The following is a 20,489-nucleotide window of genomic DNA, read 5'->3' on the forward strand; positions in this document are numbered from 1 at the left end:
GTAATGGTTATGGAGATAGCTTAAGTATCTTGTGTTAGATCTTCACCTAGTTTTGTAATGTTTAATCTGTGCTGATTACAATGTTTCCATAGTTCATGTATTTGCTACTTAAGATTGCCGGCTGTGTTGGCCTTGTGTATGGTTTTGAAATGGCTCATTTGGTGATTAATACAACATGCACATGGCATGTATTAAATTGTAATTATTCGTTAAAAAATAGAAGTGACATATGATTGTAATTACACTACCGCACGAGAGATTGGCTACTACGCGACAAGAAGTTCGTCGAGTGAAGGAGCTAGCTACGTAAGTGTGGTTAAGTAGTCAATTAGTTGTTTTAATTCAATCAAAACAATGTAGTTGTACTTATACATGTTATCAATTTTAATATCTTGTGATTCAAAGTTTCAAATTGACACTAAAGACAAAATACAAGTGGTTGTAGTTGTAAATGTTATCATATTTAACATCTTGTAATGTTGGTCTTAACACAAAAAAGTTGTTCTTATAGTCTAAATTCTCGGATTTTTCAAATTCCTATGGTCTATTTAGCTGACCATCAGATGACTTAGTTGAAGGATCAACCAAGTTACATTTTGGTTGTCGATCAACAAAATTATACAAGTGTTCAATTATCCAATCTCAGTGGTTTAAATCAAACCAGAACATATCAGACACGGGACACTAGCTAGACTAGATGATCTAAATAGTTGTTTATTATGAAGAAATATTGATTTGGTTAAAAGTATTGTAACTACACTAGCGCACGATAAACTACCTACTACGGGCCAACAAGTTCCTCGAGCGAAGGAGCTAGCTAGGTAGTGTGGTTAAGTAGTCAATTAGTTGAATGTAGTTGTACATGTTATCATATTTAACATCTTGTTATGCTGGTCTTAACACAAAAAAGTTATTATTATAGTATAAACTCTCTGATTTTTTTTCAAATTCCTATGATCAATATAGGTGACCATCAGATGATAAAATTGAAGGATCAACCGCGTCCATTTTGTAGTCAGGCAACAAATAATAATAAGTTAGAAAAATTTTCCAATGCTATTTGAAGAATTAACCTGATTTTACATGAAATATGTTTACAAGTTAAGTTAGAAAATTTAATCTTGTCAGTTTTCCTTATTAGTTAATCGTATGACCTCGAAGTAGTTTCCTCTAAATACAACATATACAGATTTTTCAGAGAACAAGAAAATCTAGAGAAGAAGGAGAAAAGTACGACGCAATTTTTTTTCAAAATAAAAAAACTAGGGTTTGATTGAGTATGCTTTGTGGTATATACGATAGAGGAAAAATTGGGAATATACACAGGCGTATTATACGAAAAATTGAGAATATACACCATTGGAGATTGAGAAGCATGCTGCAGATTTATTTTTCCAATGCATTGAGAAGAGAAAATGGAGAGGAGAGAGAGAAGAGAGAGAAGAGACAAACGGTGCAAGTTAAAGTTAATAACGGTGTAAGTAATAACAGTGTAATAGCCTGTTTGGCCAAGTTTTTAAAAATAACTTATTTTAAGAAGTACTTTCAGTTTGTGTTTGTCCAATTAATTTTAAAAGTACTTTTGAGCAGCAATTACTATTTAGCCAAGCTTTTAAAATGTACTTCTAAGCGTATTTTTCTCAAAAGTACTTTTCAAAAAAGTGCTTTTGGGCAAAAGCTATTTTTTAGCTTATGAAAAATTGCTTCTGCTACTCCCCAAAAGCACTTATTTTCTCCCAAAAGCTTGGCTAAACACCTCACTTTTTTTTTAAATAATACTTTTGGGGGAAAAATAAGCTTGACCAAACACGCTATAAGTTAACCCTTAACGCCGTTATTAACTTTAACGTTAACGTTGAAGTCAAAGTTAAGGGTATAACTGGGAAAAATCTATCACTGCCCGTATAAAATGACATAAATAACCCAATCTGCCCACAAAATTTCTGCCCAAAAATCATTTTCCTAGTTTTTCCCTCCTCCTTACTTGTCCCAATAGCGCCGAAAGTCACCTCTGAGTCCATCGAAATCCTATCATCAAACCAATAAATCTCAAAACACCATATGAATCTGTACAAAAGATTAAATTAAAATATAAAATAAAATACGAATACTCAAATAAGGGATAAAAATGTCACCTGTAAAAAAGATGTATAGCATAACAATCACATTATTTTTCATATCATATTTTTAATTGCATATTCTTGTTCAAACAAAGCTTAAATGAGCCTAAAACTTTGCGTTGCAAGGCTTGTCATGATGCATGTTATTGCAGGTGGCACTAATTTAGTTGATTGATGGGCATCGAGTGGCACGTGGCATCAATTGGAATGTCCTCCAAATTATCCAAAAGCTATCCACTTCTTCCTGATGGTAAGTATCTAACAGTTTGTGATCCACGTGGCTTAAATCACATGATTTTACGTGCACTCCTCCGTGCGTTGTCCGATGGAGGATAGTTTTTCTTCAGCTTTTATTTTGTACCGTCTTTGTTTAAATTTATGTAATATACGTTTTTTTTACTATATGTCTTAAAATAAATGATAAATTTTTATATTTAGAAGTAATTATCATAAAATTTTCTTTTTTAATCTTAATGAAATAAATTACAGACACACAAATATCTATGTTTATTTTAGATAATAAGTTTCATAAGCCTTACTTTTTTTCTTAATTTTATGCTTATTAAAACTATATCACATAAATTGAGACAGCGAGCGTATTTGTTTTAAATGTTTTTTCTTACCCACTTAAACTTTTCTATCATTAAATTGTTTTTCTCCCTCAAATATCTCACTTAATTGTCACTAATGAATACGATACGGAAAATAAAGTAAGACATAATATCTTCTTTTTTGTCAAACGCTAAGGGGTCGTTTGGTGCATGGTATAAGCTGGGATATTCCAGTACTAATTTTTTGTACCATGTTTGGTAGAAGGTATGAGTTTATCCTGGGATAAATTTATACCTTGTACCAAACAAGGTTTAAAATACATCGCAACTTAAAAGATAGGATATCCCTTCTTATCCCACTTATCTTGGGATTATTTTATACCATCTTTTAGATGGTATAAAATAATCCCAAGAGATGAGATAAATTAGTCCCGAAATTATAATCCCGGAATAATTTTGACTACCTACCAAACGACTACTAAGTTTTTAAAACAAAATTAGTTTGACCAAAAAAAAAATACTATTTGAAACGATAGGGAGCAATATTCTTCCCCCCACCCCCAAAAAAAAGGACCTCAAGAAACTCAAACTATAACTTATAAATAACTAACCAAAATGATTGTAAATGTATCTAAATATAACTTACAAATTTTCAAATTAATTGTTAAATTTTTTTGGTAAATAAAATAATGGTTACATTTAATAATCTAATTTTATCGTTACTGGAGAAGAAATATAAACGTGATTTTTCTAAAGAACTATACTATTAGTGTTAGAATTCAAGTTTGTTTGTTTGTTTGTTTTTTTTTTTTTTTTATCATTATTAATTTACGTTGTTTTAATCTCATAAAACAAACTTCTACACTAAAATTGTCATTCAGAAAAAAGAAAACATGTCGTTCTCAATAAGTGTAAAGACAGGTAATACTATTAAAAATTTGAAGCTTATAAAGATAATTATGTAAACAAATTACTAAAGTATGATACAAATAACTCGATACTGTAACTTGAAAAATAACATAACAAAATATTATAATCTATACTAAATCAAATGTAAAATAATTTTGTATGATATTATTCTCTTTTTGTTGCTCTTTATTTGTCATATTAATTCTTTACAGTTTTCTCTAAAATGATTAATGATTAATAAAAAAGAGTTATATGATTAATTTGTCTTTATTTATTATTAGCTTTCTTCACATTGAGATCTCATCAATAATTGCTCTCTACTAAGGCTAAGATAGAAGTGAGAAAAACATTAATTTCTTAATCTTAATTTTTTCTTAAATAACAAATATTGTGAAGCAATTTTTTGAACATGAGAAATAAATAGCCGAAAAGAAAAACGGGAATGGGAGAATACATTCTTTCTTCCATATTTCGGAAAAGGGTCAAATATACCTCTTGTTATACTTTCGGTCCAATTATATCCTTCCGTTATACTTTGGTCCAATGCCAAAGTATAAGATGAGGGGTATATCTGGACCGAAAGTATAATGGAAGGAGTATAATTGGACCGGAAGTATAATGAGAGGTATATTTAAACTACTTTTAATAGTACAGGAGTATATCTGGAACAAGAGTATAACGGAGAGTATAATTGGATCGAAAATATAATGAGGGACGTATTAACTATTTCTGATAATACAGGATATAACCAATTTATCTTTATTTTATTTTTAGCTTTCTTCAAATTGATCTCTTCAATACCATAATTGCTCTCTCTATTTTAATGCTAAGATAAAAGTGAAAAAAAATTATTTTTTTATTTTTGTAATAATAACAAATATTGTGAAGCAAATTCTTTCTTCTTCCATGTTTTATTATTATTGGATGGTGCGTCAACGAAACTGTTACTTTATCCATTATTTCCAATTTTATCTGGTCCGGATCTATTTGAAACCTGGAACGCACATGATTATCAATGGAATCATTTTGAACCGTTGGATTGTGATAAAGTCAAGTAGTAGTACTTTCTAGAAGATTATAATATTCCCAAGTTTGATCCAACTGTTACTTTGGGACCCGCTTTGTCTCGCCCTTGTCCCAACCCTTTTGTCTTTTTACTTCAATCTTGAAATTGAAATCTCCATTAACAAGAAAACCAACAGCAGAAGGTAAAAAAACAAAAAAAAAAAAAACAAAAAAGAAGAAGAATAACCCTCTATTAGATTTCTAATTTCTTCATCAGGGTCGATTGCAAAATTCTGAGTTTTTCAGATTTTTGGTGTCTCTCTTTGGGGCTTATATTTTTTGAGAAAAAGGAAATCCATGGCTAAATTGATGAGCAAAGGTTTTGGGTTTCATAATCTACATGGGATCTCTTATTTTCCCAATAAATCAGTCAATATTTCATGTCTTCCTTCATTGAAGCTTTCAAGAAGCGATTTTTATGGTAGTAGATTGGCCATAAATGAAGGCTTACCCAAAAGAAATCCGCAAGTTGAAGCTTTCAGCCCCCAGGTTTGTTTCTTCTTTTTTTTTTTTTTTTTAGATCTTTCTTTTTTTGGGGTTTGTGGTTGAATTTCTTGAATATGAGTCCTGTGATGTTAAATTTTGTTCCTCAGCTTGCTGTTAGTTTTGGAATCTATCCATGGATCATATGTTTTTTTCTTCTTCATGATTTTGGGGTGCTGAGTCTTTTTTGGTTACTGTTTTATGTCGGACTTTGTTGAACTTCAAGTATATGGAGGTTGTTATTTGCCTGATATTGTGTTACGTCATTTTTGCTGTATGATACTCCCTCCTTTTCCGATTCAATTTGTCTGTCTGGTTTTGACTCGTCACGGAGTCTAAGAAAATAAAGAACACCTTTGAATATTGTGGTCTCTAAATTAAATATATATTGAACGTATCTAAATACCTTTTAATCTTGTTGTGATTAAATATGTCACGTGGAATCTTAGAACTAAAGAGTTGTCAAAAAAGGGAACAGACATTTTTTTTTTAACAAACAACAAAATACCCGGTAAAATCCTACAAAGTGGGGACTCTAGGGAGAGTAGAGTGTACGCAGACCTTACGCCTACGTTAGGAAAAGGTAGAGGTAGAGAGGTAAAATGAAGGTAAGACAAACAAATTGAAACGGATGGAGCAGGTCATTTTTGCTGTATGATAATTGCTTTTCTTAAATGGATTTGTCTCTGTTTATTCATGTGGCAGTGTCTCTAATGGTTTTATGTGTGTGTGGACAGATGAATGTTGGAATAAGGAAAGCACAGAAATGGTGGGAGAAAGGGCTTCAACCTAACATGAAAGAGGTGACCGGTGCCCAAGACCTTGTTGACTCTCTTTTATGTGCAGGGGATAAGTTAATAGTTGTTGATTTCTTTTCCCCTGGCTGTGGAGGCTGCAAAGCCCTTCACCCTAAGGTAATGACGCCTATTCTTTCTCTATGAATGTTGTTCTAGCTGGTTTCTTTCTTTTTTTTTTTTTTTTTTTTTTTTTGTGTGTGTGTGTGTGTTTGTGTATGTAGATGACTAATAATGGTCAAAAACCCACTGAATTATCATTTTTCCGCAAGTTTCACACCCGAATTATCAGTTGTTCCCAGTTTTGAAAAATAAATAAATTATCAGTTGTTCCCTTTTCCTACATGAACTATCATCATCTATGTAGTAAAAAACACATCTCGAAGCTGATTAGACTAACTATCAGTTGTTTGCTTTTACTTTCACTGCCTGAAAACTCCACTAATAACCGATAGTTAGGGGTGTGAAACTCGCGAAAGAGTGATAGTTCTTTTGACCATCATCTCAATTTTTTTTTTTGGTTATGGAATAGTTCCGCAAACTTTATTGCTATTGGTTTTGAACTGACCTTCTTGGTGGAATTGGTACATACAGATATGTCAGTTGGCAGAGATGAATCCGGATGTGCAGTTTTTACAAGTGAATTATGAGGAACACAAGTCGATGTGTTACTCTCTGAACGTACATGTCCTTCCATTTTTCCGTTTCTATAGAGGAAATGAAGGTCGTGTTTGCAGCTTTAGCTGTACTAATGCCACGGTTAGTTTTTTATGCCACTGTTACTCAATTTATTGTGTTTTTGTGTAACACAGTTAGATGATGGATGCCTTTAGCTGGCAATGCTTTCTCTCAATTCACTAAATTTCTTGGCTAGGTCTGTCTCCAAGTTTTATCCATAATCACCCTTCAAGTTAATAGATATTCTCCTTGATGTCTTCAAGATACTATTCTTTTTGCTAGTTGGAGAGCCTGCTTCTTTGAAATGTCAAGATGTGATTTGCAATTTATTGAGAGCTTGATTCACTAAGAACGTTATAACATCGTTGCTTTTATTGGCTGTGTATTTATTTCGTTGTATTTGTTGTCTTTGTTTGAAAATTTAGTCTAATATCAGTGTGTGCATACCTTGGAACAGATAAAGAAATTCAAAGATGCATTGGCAAAGTATGGTACAGATCGTTGCACCCTTGGGCCACCGAAAGGGCTCGAGGAGAAGGAGCTATTGGCGTTGGCAGCTAACAAGGATCTCTCCTTCAATTACACCCCAAAAACAGAAGAAGAACCTGTCCCTCTTGCCTCACAAGAGCAAGTTAAGGAAACAACTCCAAATATAGAGTCCCCTCTTCCTCTTCCTCTCCCCATTACCAAGGCCAAACAACTAGGTTCAGCGAATAAAGCTTATGCTACTTCTGGTAGATGATTTTGAAATTTGTGGTAAATAATATATGTTGAAGAGGTGATATCTGTACAGCTATGTTATGCTTTGTTGTGTTATAAGACTATTGCAGTTGGGAAGGACTTAAGAGTTAGGATAGGGAGTGCCAAATATTTACTGGCAATTATGTATACAGTTGGGTATATTTGGTCTTGTACATAGTTTATGTGGAAGCTTGGGTATCTATGTAGAGCCTGAGCATAGAGAGAGTGGAGTCTTCCTTTTTCCTGGCTTCTCCTTTTTTAATTGGAGTAAGCTGAAATGTATCTCTGATAATAGTAAGATGTTTCTGATATCTTTGTTATTGAGAATGATAATATGAAGCTCGGGGCATTTTGATATATTGTTAGTTCCACAGATCATACAAACGATGAAGAATTTCGATATTTTGCTAGCTTGGAATGGTAAAAATGTTAGCACAGCATATGCGATTCGTCTCCTTTTTGCTTGGTTTATATATATATGGGTATTCCTTCTTCGAAGAACGCCTTGAATAAGCTCAAATAATCAGATCCATACTTAATAGCATGCTCAATTTGAATTGGTTCGATCCGTCGGACTAAATAATCTCTGTTCTTCAATTTACTAAAAATTGTAATTCATGCAAATATGAGCTTAGGTTATATTTCTCGAAGAGATTGTTCTTGGTCTACAGTTATAGGCACCAAAAAAAAAAAAAAATGCCGAAGACACAGTTTACCTGAACTTTAAAACTGATTACAGAATTAGCAAGCAAATTCCATTCGGGTCTTTCTAGATTGTAATCTAATTTTTTCTTTTTTCTGTTTCTTTGTTGTAATCTAATTTTGACCCAACACTAAACACTTTTTTTTTTTTTTTGAATTAAAACTACCAAGCAGATTGCCTGATAGTGCTTTACAAAAAAATTAAGTTCTGTACAAAAGCTAAAATACAGAAAAATAATACATGAATCCAAACTAAAGGAAGACTAAAAGCTTGTCTATTGCAAATCCTTTGGCCTTGACTTGATACCATGTTGACACCTCAAGCTCTCACCAGGTGCTATGGATCCACAGTCCATTGAATTAAAATTCATGCTTCAAGGATGGAATAGAATTCTTTCAGAGAGTTCCTCATGTTCAGCTATTTCTGTGTTTGATCTAGTCCTATGTAGTGTAGACCTTTTCCTTCAAGAAAGATTGTATAAAAGGATCCTTTGGAGAAGTGACACTAGAATGAGCATGAAATCACACTAATACCACTGTTGTAACCTGTCCAAAAGTCCTTATATTCAATCTGCAAAATCTGCTCTAGGCTTGATTCTCAGCTTTTGACATACCGTTAATCCTCATTGCATATGTTAATCTCCTGGAATCTGATGATCTTTGGCTTGCCTGATTCTGATGTATGGCATCTATGCTTTTTCAGCATTCAAAATCTGTTTTGCTTTCCTTGGAAGTGATTGGAAGCTATTGAACTGATGTTCACCTGCAAAATCAAAAACAAAGTTAGTCAAAAAATCTGCCAATCCATTTCCTTCAATCAGTACATGCTCCACTCTCACTTCATTATCCCTCCTCAACCTTGTAATATCCTTTATGATCAAAGAGATACTCCATGGTACTTCCCATTGTCCTGTCAAGATCATTTTAAGAGTCATTGAGTCAATCTCCAAGATTACAGGAAATAGATCATTTGTTACACAGTATTTAAACCCCTCCTGTAATGCCATTGCTTCAGCAGCTAAATTTGATCTATCTGATATTCTTCTAGCCTTAAAGACGCACCAGGTCTCCCTCGTAGTTCCTAATACAAAATGCCACCGAGCTTGGCCCCGGATTGCCTCTAGAAGCACAACGAGTTACACTTAAACCACCCTAGCATAGGCAAATTCCATCTCACTATCTTGCTCACTATATGTGGTCTGTATGTTTCAAACATCTGCATAATCTGTGGAAGAGACTTTGGTACTTGCATCCTTGGTTGTCTAACTCTGCACATCTGATGTATGGTCAAATTTATTTCATATATCACCTTATTGATTGTCATCTTCCCTCCATGCACCACAGTGTTTCTCCACTTCCATATTTGCCACATTGTGATCACTGGAATGGATCTAATAATAGATTTGAACTTAGATGAAAAATCAGCATTCCACCGTACCCGTATCACTTGTTTCACCTCGAAGCAAAGTTGTTGTGATTCCTATAGCAGCTTTAACATATCTCTGACACTCGTGAAGCAATTTTCCCCGTGACAAATATATGATCTACGCTTTCACATTGTTTAGGATCACAACAATAGCATTTTCCTTCGTATCAATCCCAATCCTTCTCACTATATCCTCTATCGGTAGTTTGCATTTCCACAATCTCCGTAAAAAAGAATGAGATTTTGAAAGGCAAACCTAGAATCCACATGCTTTTGTATATATCAGACTTCTCAGCTTTCCTTCTTAAGAGCTCCCATGCACTTCCAACTGTAAATTTACCAGATGCTATCATCATCCACCTTGGTTTATCCCATTCTTCTGTAGATTCATGAAAGTCTAATTCTTCCAGTAGATGATCAACAATATCAGTAGGAAAAAGCTGTTATAGTTTACTCATGTTCCACCCATCCTGATTTCTCAATTCCTTCACATCTTGTACTGTTTCATCCACAACAAAATCATCAGGAACTAAGTAGTATAAAGCTCCAAGTTTTTTCCAATTATCAAACCAGATATTAGCAGTTCCACTTTTTGGCTCCCACCACATTCCATGCTCCATGTTGTCTCTAGCTTCTAACATCATTTTCCAGACCTGAAAGCCTCCTTTCCAAGGCACATACTGAGGGTAGTGCCTTTTACAATATTTGTTCCACATATAGAGTATTTGTAGTTCTAAATTTCCACTAAAGTTTAGCACATAATGCTTTAGAAACATCAAATAAGGATTTGAAGCCAACTCCACCTTCTTCCTTTGGCAAGCACAGATTCATCCATGAAAACCAATGTCTTCTTCTTCCTTCTTCACTATTATTTCAGAAAAATCTTGCAAACACCCTATGCAGGTCATATATAACACCCTTTGGAGGTCTGATAGCTGAGAGTAGGTGAATTGGCATACTTAGTAAAACACTGTTGATCAAAACAACTTTTCCTCCAAAAGATAAAAGTCTTCCTTTCCAGGCTACCAGTTTGTCCTTCACTTTTTTGATCAAGTCACTCTAATCAGCCTTTCTCTTTCTTGCATGTGTGATTGGGCAACCTAAGTATGTGAATGGGAAGGATCCCCTAGAAAAACCAGTAATAGCCTCCACCTGCTGCACTATCACATTTGCAACTTTACTACGCATGTAGAAGGAACTTTTTCGTTTGTTGATAAGCTGCCCTGACATCTGCTCATACTCCTGTAATATTCCCATGATCAGCTGCAATGACTTATCATCTGCAGATGAAAATATAATAGTATCATCTGCATAAGCAAATGATTCAAATTAGCACTCCATTTAGGCATTCCATAGCTTCTAAAGCCATTGTCCTCAAATAAAGAGTTCAATGCTCTAGACAGTACTTCTGCAGACAAAATAAACAAAGTAGGAGAGAGTGGATCTCCTTGCTTAACACCTCTTCTTAAATGGAAAAATCCAGAAGCTTGTACATTGAATAGAACTGAGTACCAATTGTTTGCTATCAATCTCTATATTATATCTATAAGTACCCACCACTAAACTTATCACCCTAAATTGTAATCTAATTTTAATCCACCACTAAACTTATTGTTGAGATAAAGAGAGTAGAGATCACATGAATAAGATGTTTCTGCTGGAACAATGTTTGGTGTATATATATACACACAGAGAGACATACAGGGACAGTGTCATACATGCTTCTTAAAGAGTTGGAATACCTAGTCGATACTTGATGACTGAAATTAGGTGTGTATTAGGTAAAATTCGTAGACCACAGCTGGACGAATGTCGTGATAACATGTGTCAACAGGTGTGACTCAGACACAGGTCAGCATACAAGGCCTCGAAGGAGATCAAATAAATCCGAAGGCATAAAAGGATCCGGATGCTTGTTGAAATAATTTGACACCGTTTGGTAGGCAACGATCAACCGTTACAAATAGACCTTGAACCTTCTAGGGGACATTAATGAGCTTTATTGTCCTCTTTATTTTTTATCATTATGGTGGCATTAATTCGTATTATTAGTAGAGGCACAATTCATGGAATGTGTACCGTTTATCCCAAGTATAAATAGGACTTATCATTTCATTGAAAAGGACACGATATTTAAGAGATATATACAACGAAATACTCAAATAATCGTTTTGTTTATTACTTCTTTATATTTGGCTAAGTTGGCATCGCAACTCATAGTCAGACCAGAGGCTCTAGCTCAAAGCGTATACAAGGCGCAGGCTCATCTTAACTCTATTCTTTTTCATTTACCTTAATCTTAACTGCATACTACATTGCTTTTCTGGTCACTTTAGTCCACGTGTCCTTGACCACGAGCATAAATTCAGCTGAACTGATTTTCGGGTAAACAGTTTGGCACCCACCATGGGGCCAGGACAGTTATGGTAATTGTTGTGACCACTGCCTTTTAAACTAACTCTTTTAGAGACTCCGTTTTTGTATTTAGCATCAATTTCAAGTATGTCAGGAGTCAACACAAATGCTGGAAACGTTACGGGCATTGTTCAGGTTTGCTCGGATGGATTGCCCCTTCGTGATCTTGCATTGGATCCATCAACACAGAACACAGACGGGGGTGACATCAGGAGGTATTCCTACTCATCAATTTACTGACGACCAAACTCCCACCGATGAAACACCCGCGGAGGCGATGCAGATCCTAAGGCAGCAAAATCACGCAATAAGGGCGAAAATGGAACAAATGAGGCAGATCATCGCTTCACTTGCGGCTGACCCTGCTACCAGAATGACAGCTCCCAGTGGGACACCTTTGACCCCGACCAACGGGAACGTTGCCAACAGCAGCGGGCATACGGAGGCGAGCAATGGAGATGAATCAGGAAGTGAGTGTGCCCCGGAGGATCCTTTCCTAGCACAGGTTCTGCAGTTCATGAAGGAGATTACCGAAAAAGTGGACCAGACCACTAAAGAAGCCGAAAAGAATGCCAAGGAATTTCAGAGGCGCTTAAGCCAAATTCCGGTGGCTCCCTTGGTTGTGGAAGGTCTGAATGCAAAGAAGTATATTCAGTTGGCGTACAAACCCGAGGCTACTCCGGAGTTGATCTCGAAGAGATTCAAGATGCCAGTCATCCTCAAATATGACAGGACAATAGATCTGCATGAGCATATTATGGCTTATACTATGGCGGTCAAAGAAAATTACTTAAAGGAAAAAGAAATCGAGTCGGTCCTAATTAAGAAGTTAGGAGAAACCCTCACCAGGGGGCTTTAACATGGTATTCTTTGCTTTCTGAGCATTCGATTGGCTCGTTCGCCATGCTGCCAAACATGTTCATCAAGGCACATGCAGAGGCTCAGAAGGTGAAAACCATGAAGCCAGATATCTTTCACATCTCTCAAGGCGAATCAAAAGGTCTCCAGGACTTTGTTACCTGGTTCCAGAAGGAACGCATGCGTTTACCGGCGGTCCCGGACGAGTGGGCTGCCGAGACTTTTACTAAGGGCCTGAATCCCTTGAGTTCGGATGCCTCTCGAAAACTCAAAGAGAATCTCCGAGAGTTTCAGGCTACAACCTAGAAAGATGTTCATAATAGGTACGAGTTGAAAATGCCGGTCGAGGATGACTTGCTGGGGACTTCCGCCAGAGAGTCCTCCGGTAAGATGGACAAGGGTTTGCGGCCAGATCGGAGTTCTTCGAAGAACCACTTCCAGCCCTATCCTCCCCCCAAAAGGTCTGGTGGCGGCCAATGTTACCGATCGTTGGAGAAGCCGAATGCAAACAAGAAGGGAAATCACGGCAAGAATAATCGTGGTTTGTAGAGCCAAGATAAGGGTAGTTCTCTTGGTTCATCTAAAAAGAGGACGGAGTATCCGAAACTTGCCGACTACAACTTTACCATCGATGAAGCGTAAATGGTGGTTGTGTTGAGGACCCATCCGGCGGCGCGCCCTCCTAAACCTTTACGATCTGATACTAACACTAGGGATTAGTCCGTATGGGGTGATTTTCATGGCACCCATGGGCATAAAACGACGGATTGCAGACATTTCCAGGAGTAAGTGGCCAATATGCTCAACAGAGGACACCTACGCGAATTCTTGAGCGAAAGAGCAAGGAACAATTACGAGAGAATTGGATTTGCAGAGGGGAAGAGCGCTCCGGATCCTCCTCCGCATGCAATCTACATGATTTTTGGCAGATCCATGATTGATGGTACCAGTTTAGCCGCTTCCAAGAAAATGAAGATCTCGGTAACCCGAGAAAAAAGAATTCCGAAACTTCTAGATGTAGGCACTATCACTTTTGCTGATGAAGATGCACCTGACATCACCCTACCACATAACAATGCCCTGGTCATCACCGTGTTCACTGGTTGCTTCCAAGTGAAGCGTGTGATGGTCGATCCAGGGAGTTCAGCTAACATCATCCGCTGGAAAGTAGTGGAAGAGATGGGGCTGTTGCAAAAAATTATACCGACTGTAAGAACCCCTGCTGGTTTTAACATGTCAAGTGAAACCATAAAGTGGGAAATCGACTTGCTTGTGGAAGTTAAGGGATCGTCAAGGAAACTAAGTTTTATGTAATTGACGGGGACATGCGCTATAATGCGATCTTCGGGAGACAATGGCTCCATGATATGAAGGCAGTCCTTTCAACTCTATACTTGCTGATAAAGTTCCCTACATCAGAATGTATAAAACAGATCAGGGGGGAGCAGCCAGCAACAAAAGATGTTCATTATCGGGGAGCCAAAGGACGATGAACTAGCCATAGATGACAAATAGCAATCACAGGAGCCGAAACCCTTCCCTGAAGCGCTTCAAAAACTCCCCTTAAAGAGAGGAACGAGATGGTCCGGAGGATGAATGTCACGACCCAACCCCGTGGGCCGTGACTGGTGTCCTACTTGGACACCCATACGTACCTACCTAACAGATCCGATGTATCGAATAGCTAATCTGTTCCACATACGTAAATCCATACAGATATAGGGTGCATTGCACGAACATACATATACGTATATATACATACTGAAACCTGTACAGAAGCCGTTAGGGCTATTATGCCAGACAGAGTCGCATATCACACGTACCTACCCGGGACAAAGGATAACCCACACCCCACAAACATGTACAGAGCCTCTAACATACGAACGGAGAATCGAAGACGGGGCGGTGGCCCCGCCGTACCCAAATAGTATATATACGTAACATATGAATAACAGAAGATATATATACCAAAAGTATCAGCCCCGGATCAAAGGGAGCTCTTCAACAGCAGACTGATGTCCTATACCGGTGGCGGGTCACGCGGTGCGTCCGTACCTGTGGGCATGTAACACAGCCCCCGAAGAAGGGGGTGGGGTCGGCACGAAGGTGTACCGAGTATGTAAAGCGGAACACAACATACATAATTATAACAACGAGAATCGATATGCAAAATCGTAACGGACGGAAATACGTAAATGAGCGGACGGAGTAATCGGATTCGTAGCTTTGAGTCGACTTACGTAATGTACGGACGGAGTCATAAGCGTAACCGTACTTACAGTAGCGTACGTACGTACTCTCGACCGAACCGAATTCAAACGTATGACAGGGACGAATCGAGTCCGAATCGATTTTATGTGACGACGTAGTCATATTCCAAATCGGACATACGAATCGTAACGTATTTAATCATGCGCATGCAGTCATAATCATATGCATAGACATATCGTAAATCGATACACACATACGTACGTATCCCGCCCTTTCATAAGGGACGCGGTAACGTAACCCGCCCTCGTAGTACGGGACGCGGTGGACGATTTAATCGTATCAAATGCCATCCCGGCCGCCATCCCCGTAATATCACATAATCGATCATATCGATCATATCGATACAGACAGATCCCGCCCGCACATCCGAGGGACGCGGTGAACAATGCACGAGGTGCACGAATCACGTAACTCCGGCCCGGCGCAAGAAGGAAGCGTTGAGGCGTCCACGAACGTACAAATGAGAAACCATATGCATACGTACCGACATACGGACTTAATAAACCGAAATAGTTCGTAAAATGTATCAAATCGTAGTAGTCGATTATAGCGTAACGTAGTGTCCGTAATCGTTCCGATGTCGACTAATATCGAGATTCGGTATAGATGGTCACAATACTCTTTAGTTAGCGGACGGAAACATAATTAAGAGTTACTTATGAAAAGCGAACGTAAAACGGATCAATTTGAACCATATCGGGAGTATCAGGGTATTATGGGCCCACCTCGGACCCAACCATAGTAAAGTACGTAAATTATGGATACTAAACCTTAGGGAGTCGTCCATAATCATCTTGAAGTGTTTCGACTCCGTTTATGGAAGTTACATACTTATAGGTCAATTCAGAGGAAATTGGTTCAATCTTACTGAATGATTTGGCGCTATTTTCAATCTCAAATTGAGAGAAGCAGAAGTGTCATCGAGGCTCGCTGTCAGGCCTGTTAGACTCAGAACATGCCAAAGAATAAAAGGGCAAGGCTTTACATACCTGGATTGCGCCTTACGCTCCTCCAATCTCAATTCCCGTTTCGTCAGAAATCTGCAAATGGTCACTCTTACCAGTTACTATTCATGAGAGTTAACATTTCAATCTTGGGTTTCTATTTGGCTACCGAAATTTCGGCAGCACCTCCCCTATGAATACGACACCCCCGAGATTCAACTCGGCTCAAAACAACCAACAACAACCCAACAACAACATCAATGATCACAATAAGACACAATATAACACAACTAACCCACTTTCCAACATAATACAATAACTTCCATTCCGACTTCACATGTCCAAATCAACACCATCATATTCACATTCATTACTAACTAAAATCGTTACAATGCCATTCGGAAGCTTTTCATATCATTTTCACCAAACATACATAAGGTATACACAATATACAAGTTTCCCACCAAAATCATAATCCATTCAAAACCTCCAAACTCAACATAAATATGTACGACATATTTTTATCCTTCCATTTCATTTACAACAATCACCATATACCTCTTACAACTTCATTCTTCTCAATTACATAGTCTATAATAAAATCGTATACTTTCCGACAACAACTTAATAACAATTTCCTCATACTAATTTAAATCATTATTCTCTCATCTACTTCATAAGGTCATAACAACACAATTAACATACTAACAAAATTTAATTAACCTTCCATCATCAACATACACCACACGGCCACACTATAATTTTTCAACTTCCACTAATTCATTCAACTTTCATTTCTAATACAAATTCCATCATAACTACAACTAATTTACCACATAAAATTCAACTCATATTATTTCTACACCTACACACACTCACGGCCAACATGCACACACACCATAATTTCATGGTTTCCATTCAATTCCACTTACTACATCATACATACGCCTCCCATAACATAACAAAAGCATAAAATTCTTACCTTTCCTTGAAGTTCTTCACTTGCCACTAGAATTGACCTCTTGCCAAAATAATTATACTAAGTTGTAGAGAATCTTGCACTTAGTAACAATCCCACAAGAAATGAATTTTTGAACCAAGGATTTAGCTCCAATTTTTTTTTCTTTTCTTTTCTCCTCTTTCTTTCTCTTGGCCGTTTTCTCTCTTGTTCTTTCTCCTCTCAATTTTTCTTGATTTTTCCTTTATTCTCTTGAAACTTCTAAGGCTTCCCAATCCTTATATAATTAATGAGCACATGCCAAATTAATTAAAATTGGGTTTGGGCCAAGGCCACCCTATGGCCGGCCACCCCTCTTGTTTTGGGCCCAATTTTTCACTTCACTTATTTGGCCCAATGGACTAAAATCCTCATTTTGAAATTCCGAAGCAACTTTTCAAAATTCCAATTTTGCCCTTAGGCCTTCTCCATTGTTTCCGCATTCAAGCTTCCATATCCGCCACACACCTACTAAGAAAAATTCAAATATGGCCTCCTTTCTCATAAATCACAATTATTTTCGAATTTTCCGATTATGCCAAAAAGGCGGGATATATTTTTCCTTTATTCTCTTGAAACTTCTAAGGCTTCCCAATCCTTATATAATTAATGAGCACATGCCAAATTAATTAAAATTGGGTTTGGGCCAAGGCCACCCTATGGCCGGCCACCCCTCTTGTTTTGGGCCCAATTTTTCACTTCACTTATTTGACGATGGACTAAAATCCTCATTTTGAAATTCCCGAAGCAACTTTTCAAAATTCCAATTTTGCCCTTAGGCCTTCTCCATTGTTTCCGCATTCAAGCTTCCATATCCGCCACACACCTACTAAGAAAAATTCAAATATGGCCTCCTTTCTCATAAATCACAATTATTTTCGAATTTTCCGATTATGCCAAAAAGGCGGGATATAACATCCTCCCCCCCTTTAAAACATTCGTCCTCGAATGTTAATTCAACCTTATGGTAAATCAAAATCAGTCGGGGAGGTCTACTTGCCACTTACATACTTGCACTTGATCGAAGAACTTGTAACGGCCTTCATTTTCCAACTTCATCCATCTTTCTTCGATATCACCGCATTAGGGCTGTTCGTACCGTCTTAAATCGGATATACGGCGGACAGAATCTTAACCAGAACTAGAAGATCAAACGGACGTCAGACGGAGTCATATTCGGAGTCAGAAGTACAAAAGTACGACAAACAAAAGCATAATCCGACGTTGTCTTAAGCGGTTTTAAAATCAGAGCGTACGCACAGAGGTATATCAGACGGGTCTATAGTCAGAGTCAGACATATAGAGATTTATCGGACAGATTTCGAAATCAGAGTCAGACGTATAGACACATATACCGTACGTATTCACGGCCGAGGTCGGACGTACGTACGTATGTCGACGTATCCGTGATCGAGGCGTACATACAGAATACATCGTACGCATTCGTATCGCAGTCGATGTACAGAGATTTATCGTACGTATTCGAAGTCGAATCGACGTACCAAAGTATATCGGACGTAATTATGTCGGAGTCGGACGTACAAAGTGATATATCAAATGTAAACGTAATCGTATTCGAAGCACGGGGTTATGGTAAAACGTAACTCCACCGAAAGCAGGGGCGCAGAAATATAACGTACAGAATCGCAGTCCGAGTCAAACTACCTTTACTATACTTCAGAGGCTTACGGAAATTTCCTTGCCATCCTACTTACAAACATTTCCAATCGCTATTCAAATTTGCTTTGGCTTCAGAACCGTACTGCTCTTTATTCTTCTCCGATCTCGTCTATCTTAATCGGTGTAACCTTTTTAGGATCTCAAATCACTATACATACTCAAATTCCACTTAAGTTATCCCAAATTCTTATTTAGCCTCCATATCCATATTTGCGAAAAATTCTTGACATACTTCCTGGGGGGTCACCCATCCCGGATTGCTCGGTCTCAAGACGCTTAACTTCAAAACTTTTTATGCACTCTGGTGCGTTATCGGTAACATCACTGCGTCAATTGCCTCACACGATCTTTGCCACGTAATTTAGGGCAGTTCAGCGCCTTAATAAATTTTTCAGAAATTTTCGTAGCGGGTCCCACCCCGGTCCAAACTACACAATTGCCATATTGTCCTTCAGGATTCCTCAATATCTATTTCCGCTTGTACTCATAATTATCTTCCACCCGGGGTTTCTAGATTTATACATACGGCGGAGTCATCTCGCCGCTTCATCGTTACGGATAATATCTTACGAAACCATACACACATAGGAAATTCTAGGAAGCTCATATACTTATAAAATAATCAATTTCGGTCTAACACCGGGGAGCTGCCGTGCGAGGTGTGTCCACCATCATCCTCGTCTGTCTGCTCCCTACCTACCTGGCCTCCGCTATCACCCGCATCTGAATCGGAGGGGGTGTCATATGGATGATCAGACAATTCCGCGCACGTGTGTCCGGAGACATAGAATAAGAGAAATCCGTAGCACTCTCCGAGGTGGCCGGGCCATCGGGGTTCTCCCTCGCAAACAATTGGCGCATACCTGAAAATCCTCTCCTCCGTCGTCCCAGAAGAAGGCTCCGATGGATCTGCCTCATAACTATCCTCCTCCGCGGAGGTAAGAAGCTCTGGAGGGGTCATCGCCAGATCCTCCGAAATATCCGTATCATAGCCACTCTCCGCGGAATCCTCGGCTCCAGACTCTGGAGGAATCGTAGCTGGGTCCTCCGACGGGTCGGTATCATAACTGTCCTCCGGGGGATCCTCCGAAGGATCCGTCTCAATCGAGTAGGGCCGGGGCTCTGCCTACTCGGCCCCGGTGACATCCTAGGGGCTTTCTTAGCACCCCCATCCCCATCATCAGAAGCCATCCTCTTCATCCTTTGTCAATCTACAATCACCTGCAGAGAGAGGGTCAAAAACAATTTCCCAAAATACTGGCGTTGTTGCTCTTTTCGGAGCCTCGCTGTAGACACAGCAATTCGTTGGGAGGAGCCATCCTAACAATACAGCTCTATCGCACGATCTAAGATTCCAAGAAAGGGTAACATAACATCCTAGATGTCCTGTAGCCTCCTGTTTATAGATGTGGGGCCCATCACATCGATAAACAAGACTCTACTAGACACGGCCTGCAGACATTCCGAGAACCGACCGCTTTGATACCACTTTAGTCACGGCCCACGGGGTTGGGTCGTGACAATGAACCTTAGGAAGAGTACCGGGTTCCAAGATATTTTTAGGTACCCAACGATTTTGACGCCACCAAGTCAACGGTCGAAGAGCTCGAGCAGATCACCTTGCATCCGGATCTGCCGGAAAGAAAGGTATACCTGGACATGGGGCTGACCCCGAAGCTCAGGGTTTTAATTTTTTTTAATTATTTAAAAGATAACAGTGACTGCTGTTGACACCTAATTTTTACCTTATAAAATACGTATGTCAATTTTCAAATTTCCCGTGTCCAAGACGGAGTGAGGATGCACCTCAAAAATCAAAATTTCAAAAATCCCGAGAAAATTGTAAATTGACGTT

General features: G+C 38.3%; 1 protein-coding gene across 1 annotated transcript; it reads left to right on the forward strand.

The window, feature by feature from the left end:
* The first annotated feature begins 4,730 nt into the window (after positions 1–4,730).
* On the forward strand, positions 4,731–7,698 carry LOC132031516 (thioredoxin-like 1-1, chloroplastic). The gene is made up of 4 exons (XM_059421510.1): positions 4,731–5,134; positions 5,866–6,042; positions 6,517–6,681; positions 7,058–7,698. Exons 1-4 carry the CDS (start codon positions 4,943–4,945, stop codon positions 7,340–7,342), a joined length of 819 nt encoding a protein of 272 aa, XP_059277493.1. The 5' UTR covers positions 4,731–4,942; the 3' UTR covers positions 7,343–7,698.
* The last annotated feature ends 12,791 nt before the right edge of the window (positions 7,699–20,489 follow it).

The sequence above is a fragment of the Lycium ferocissimum genome, chromosome 9, assembly GCF_029784015.1.
Source record: "Lycium ferocissimum isolate CSIRO_LF1 chromosome 9, AGI_CSIRO_Lferr_CH_V1, whole genome shotgun sequence".
Lineage (NCBI taxonomy): Eukaryota > Viridiplantae > Streptophyta > Magnoliopsida > Solanales > Solanaceae > Lycium > Lycium ferocissimum.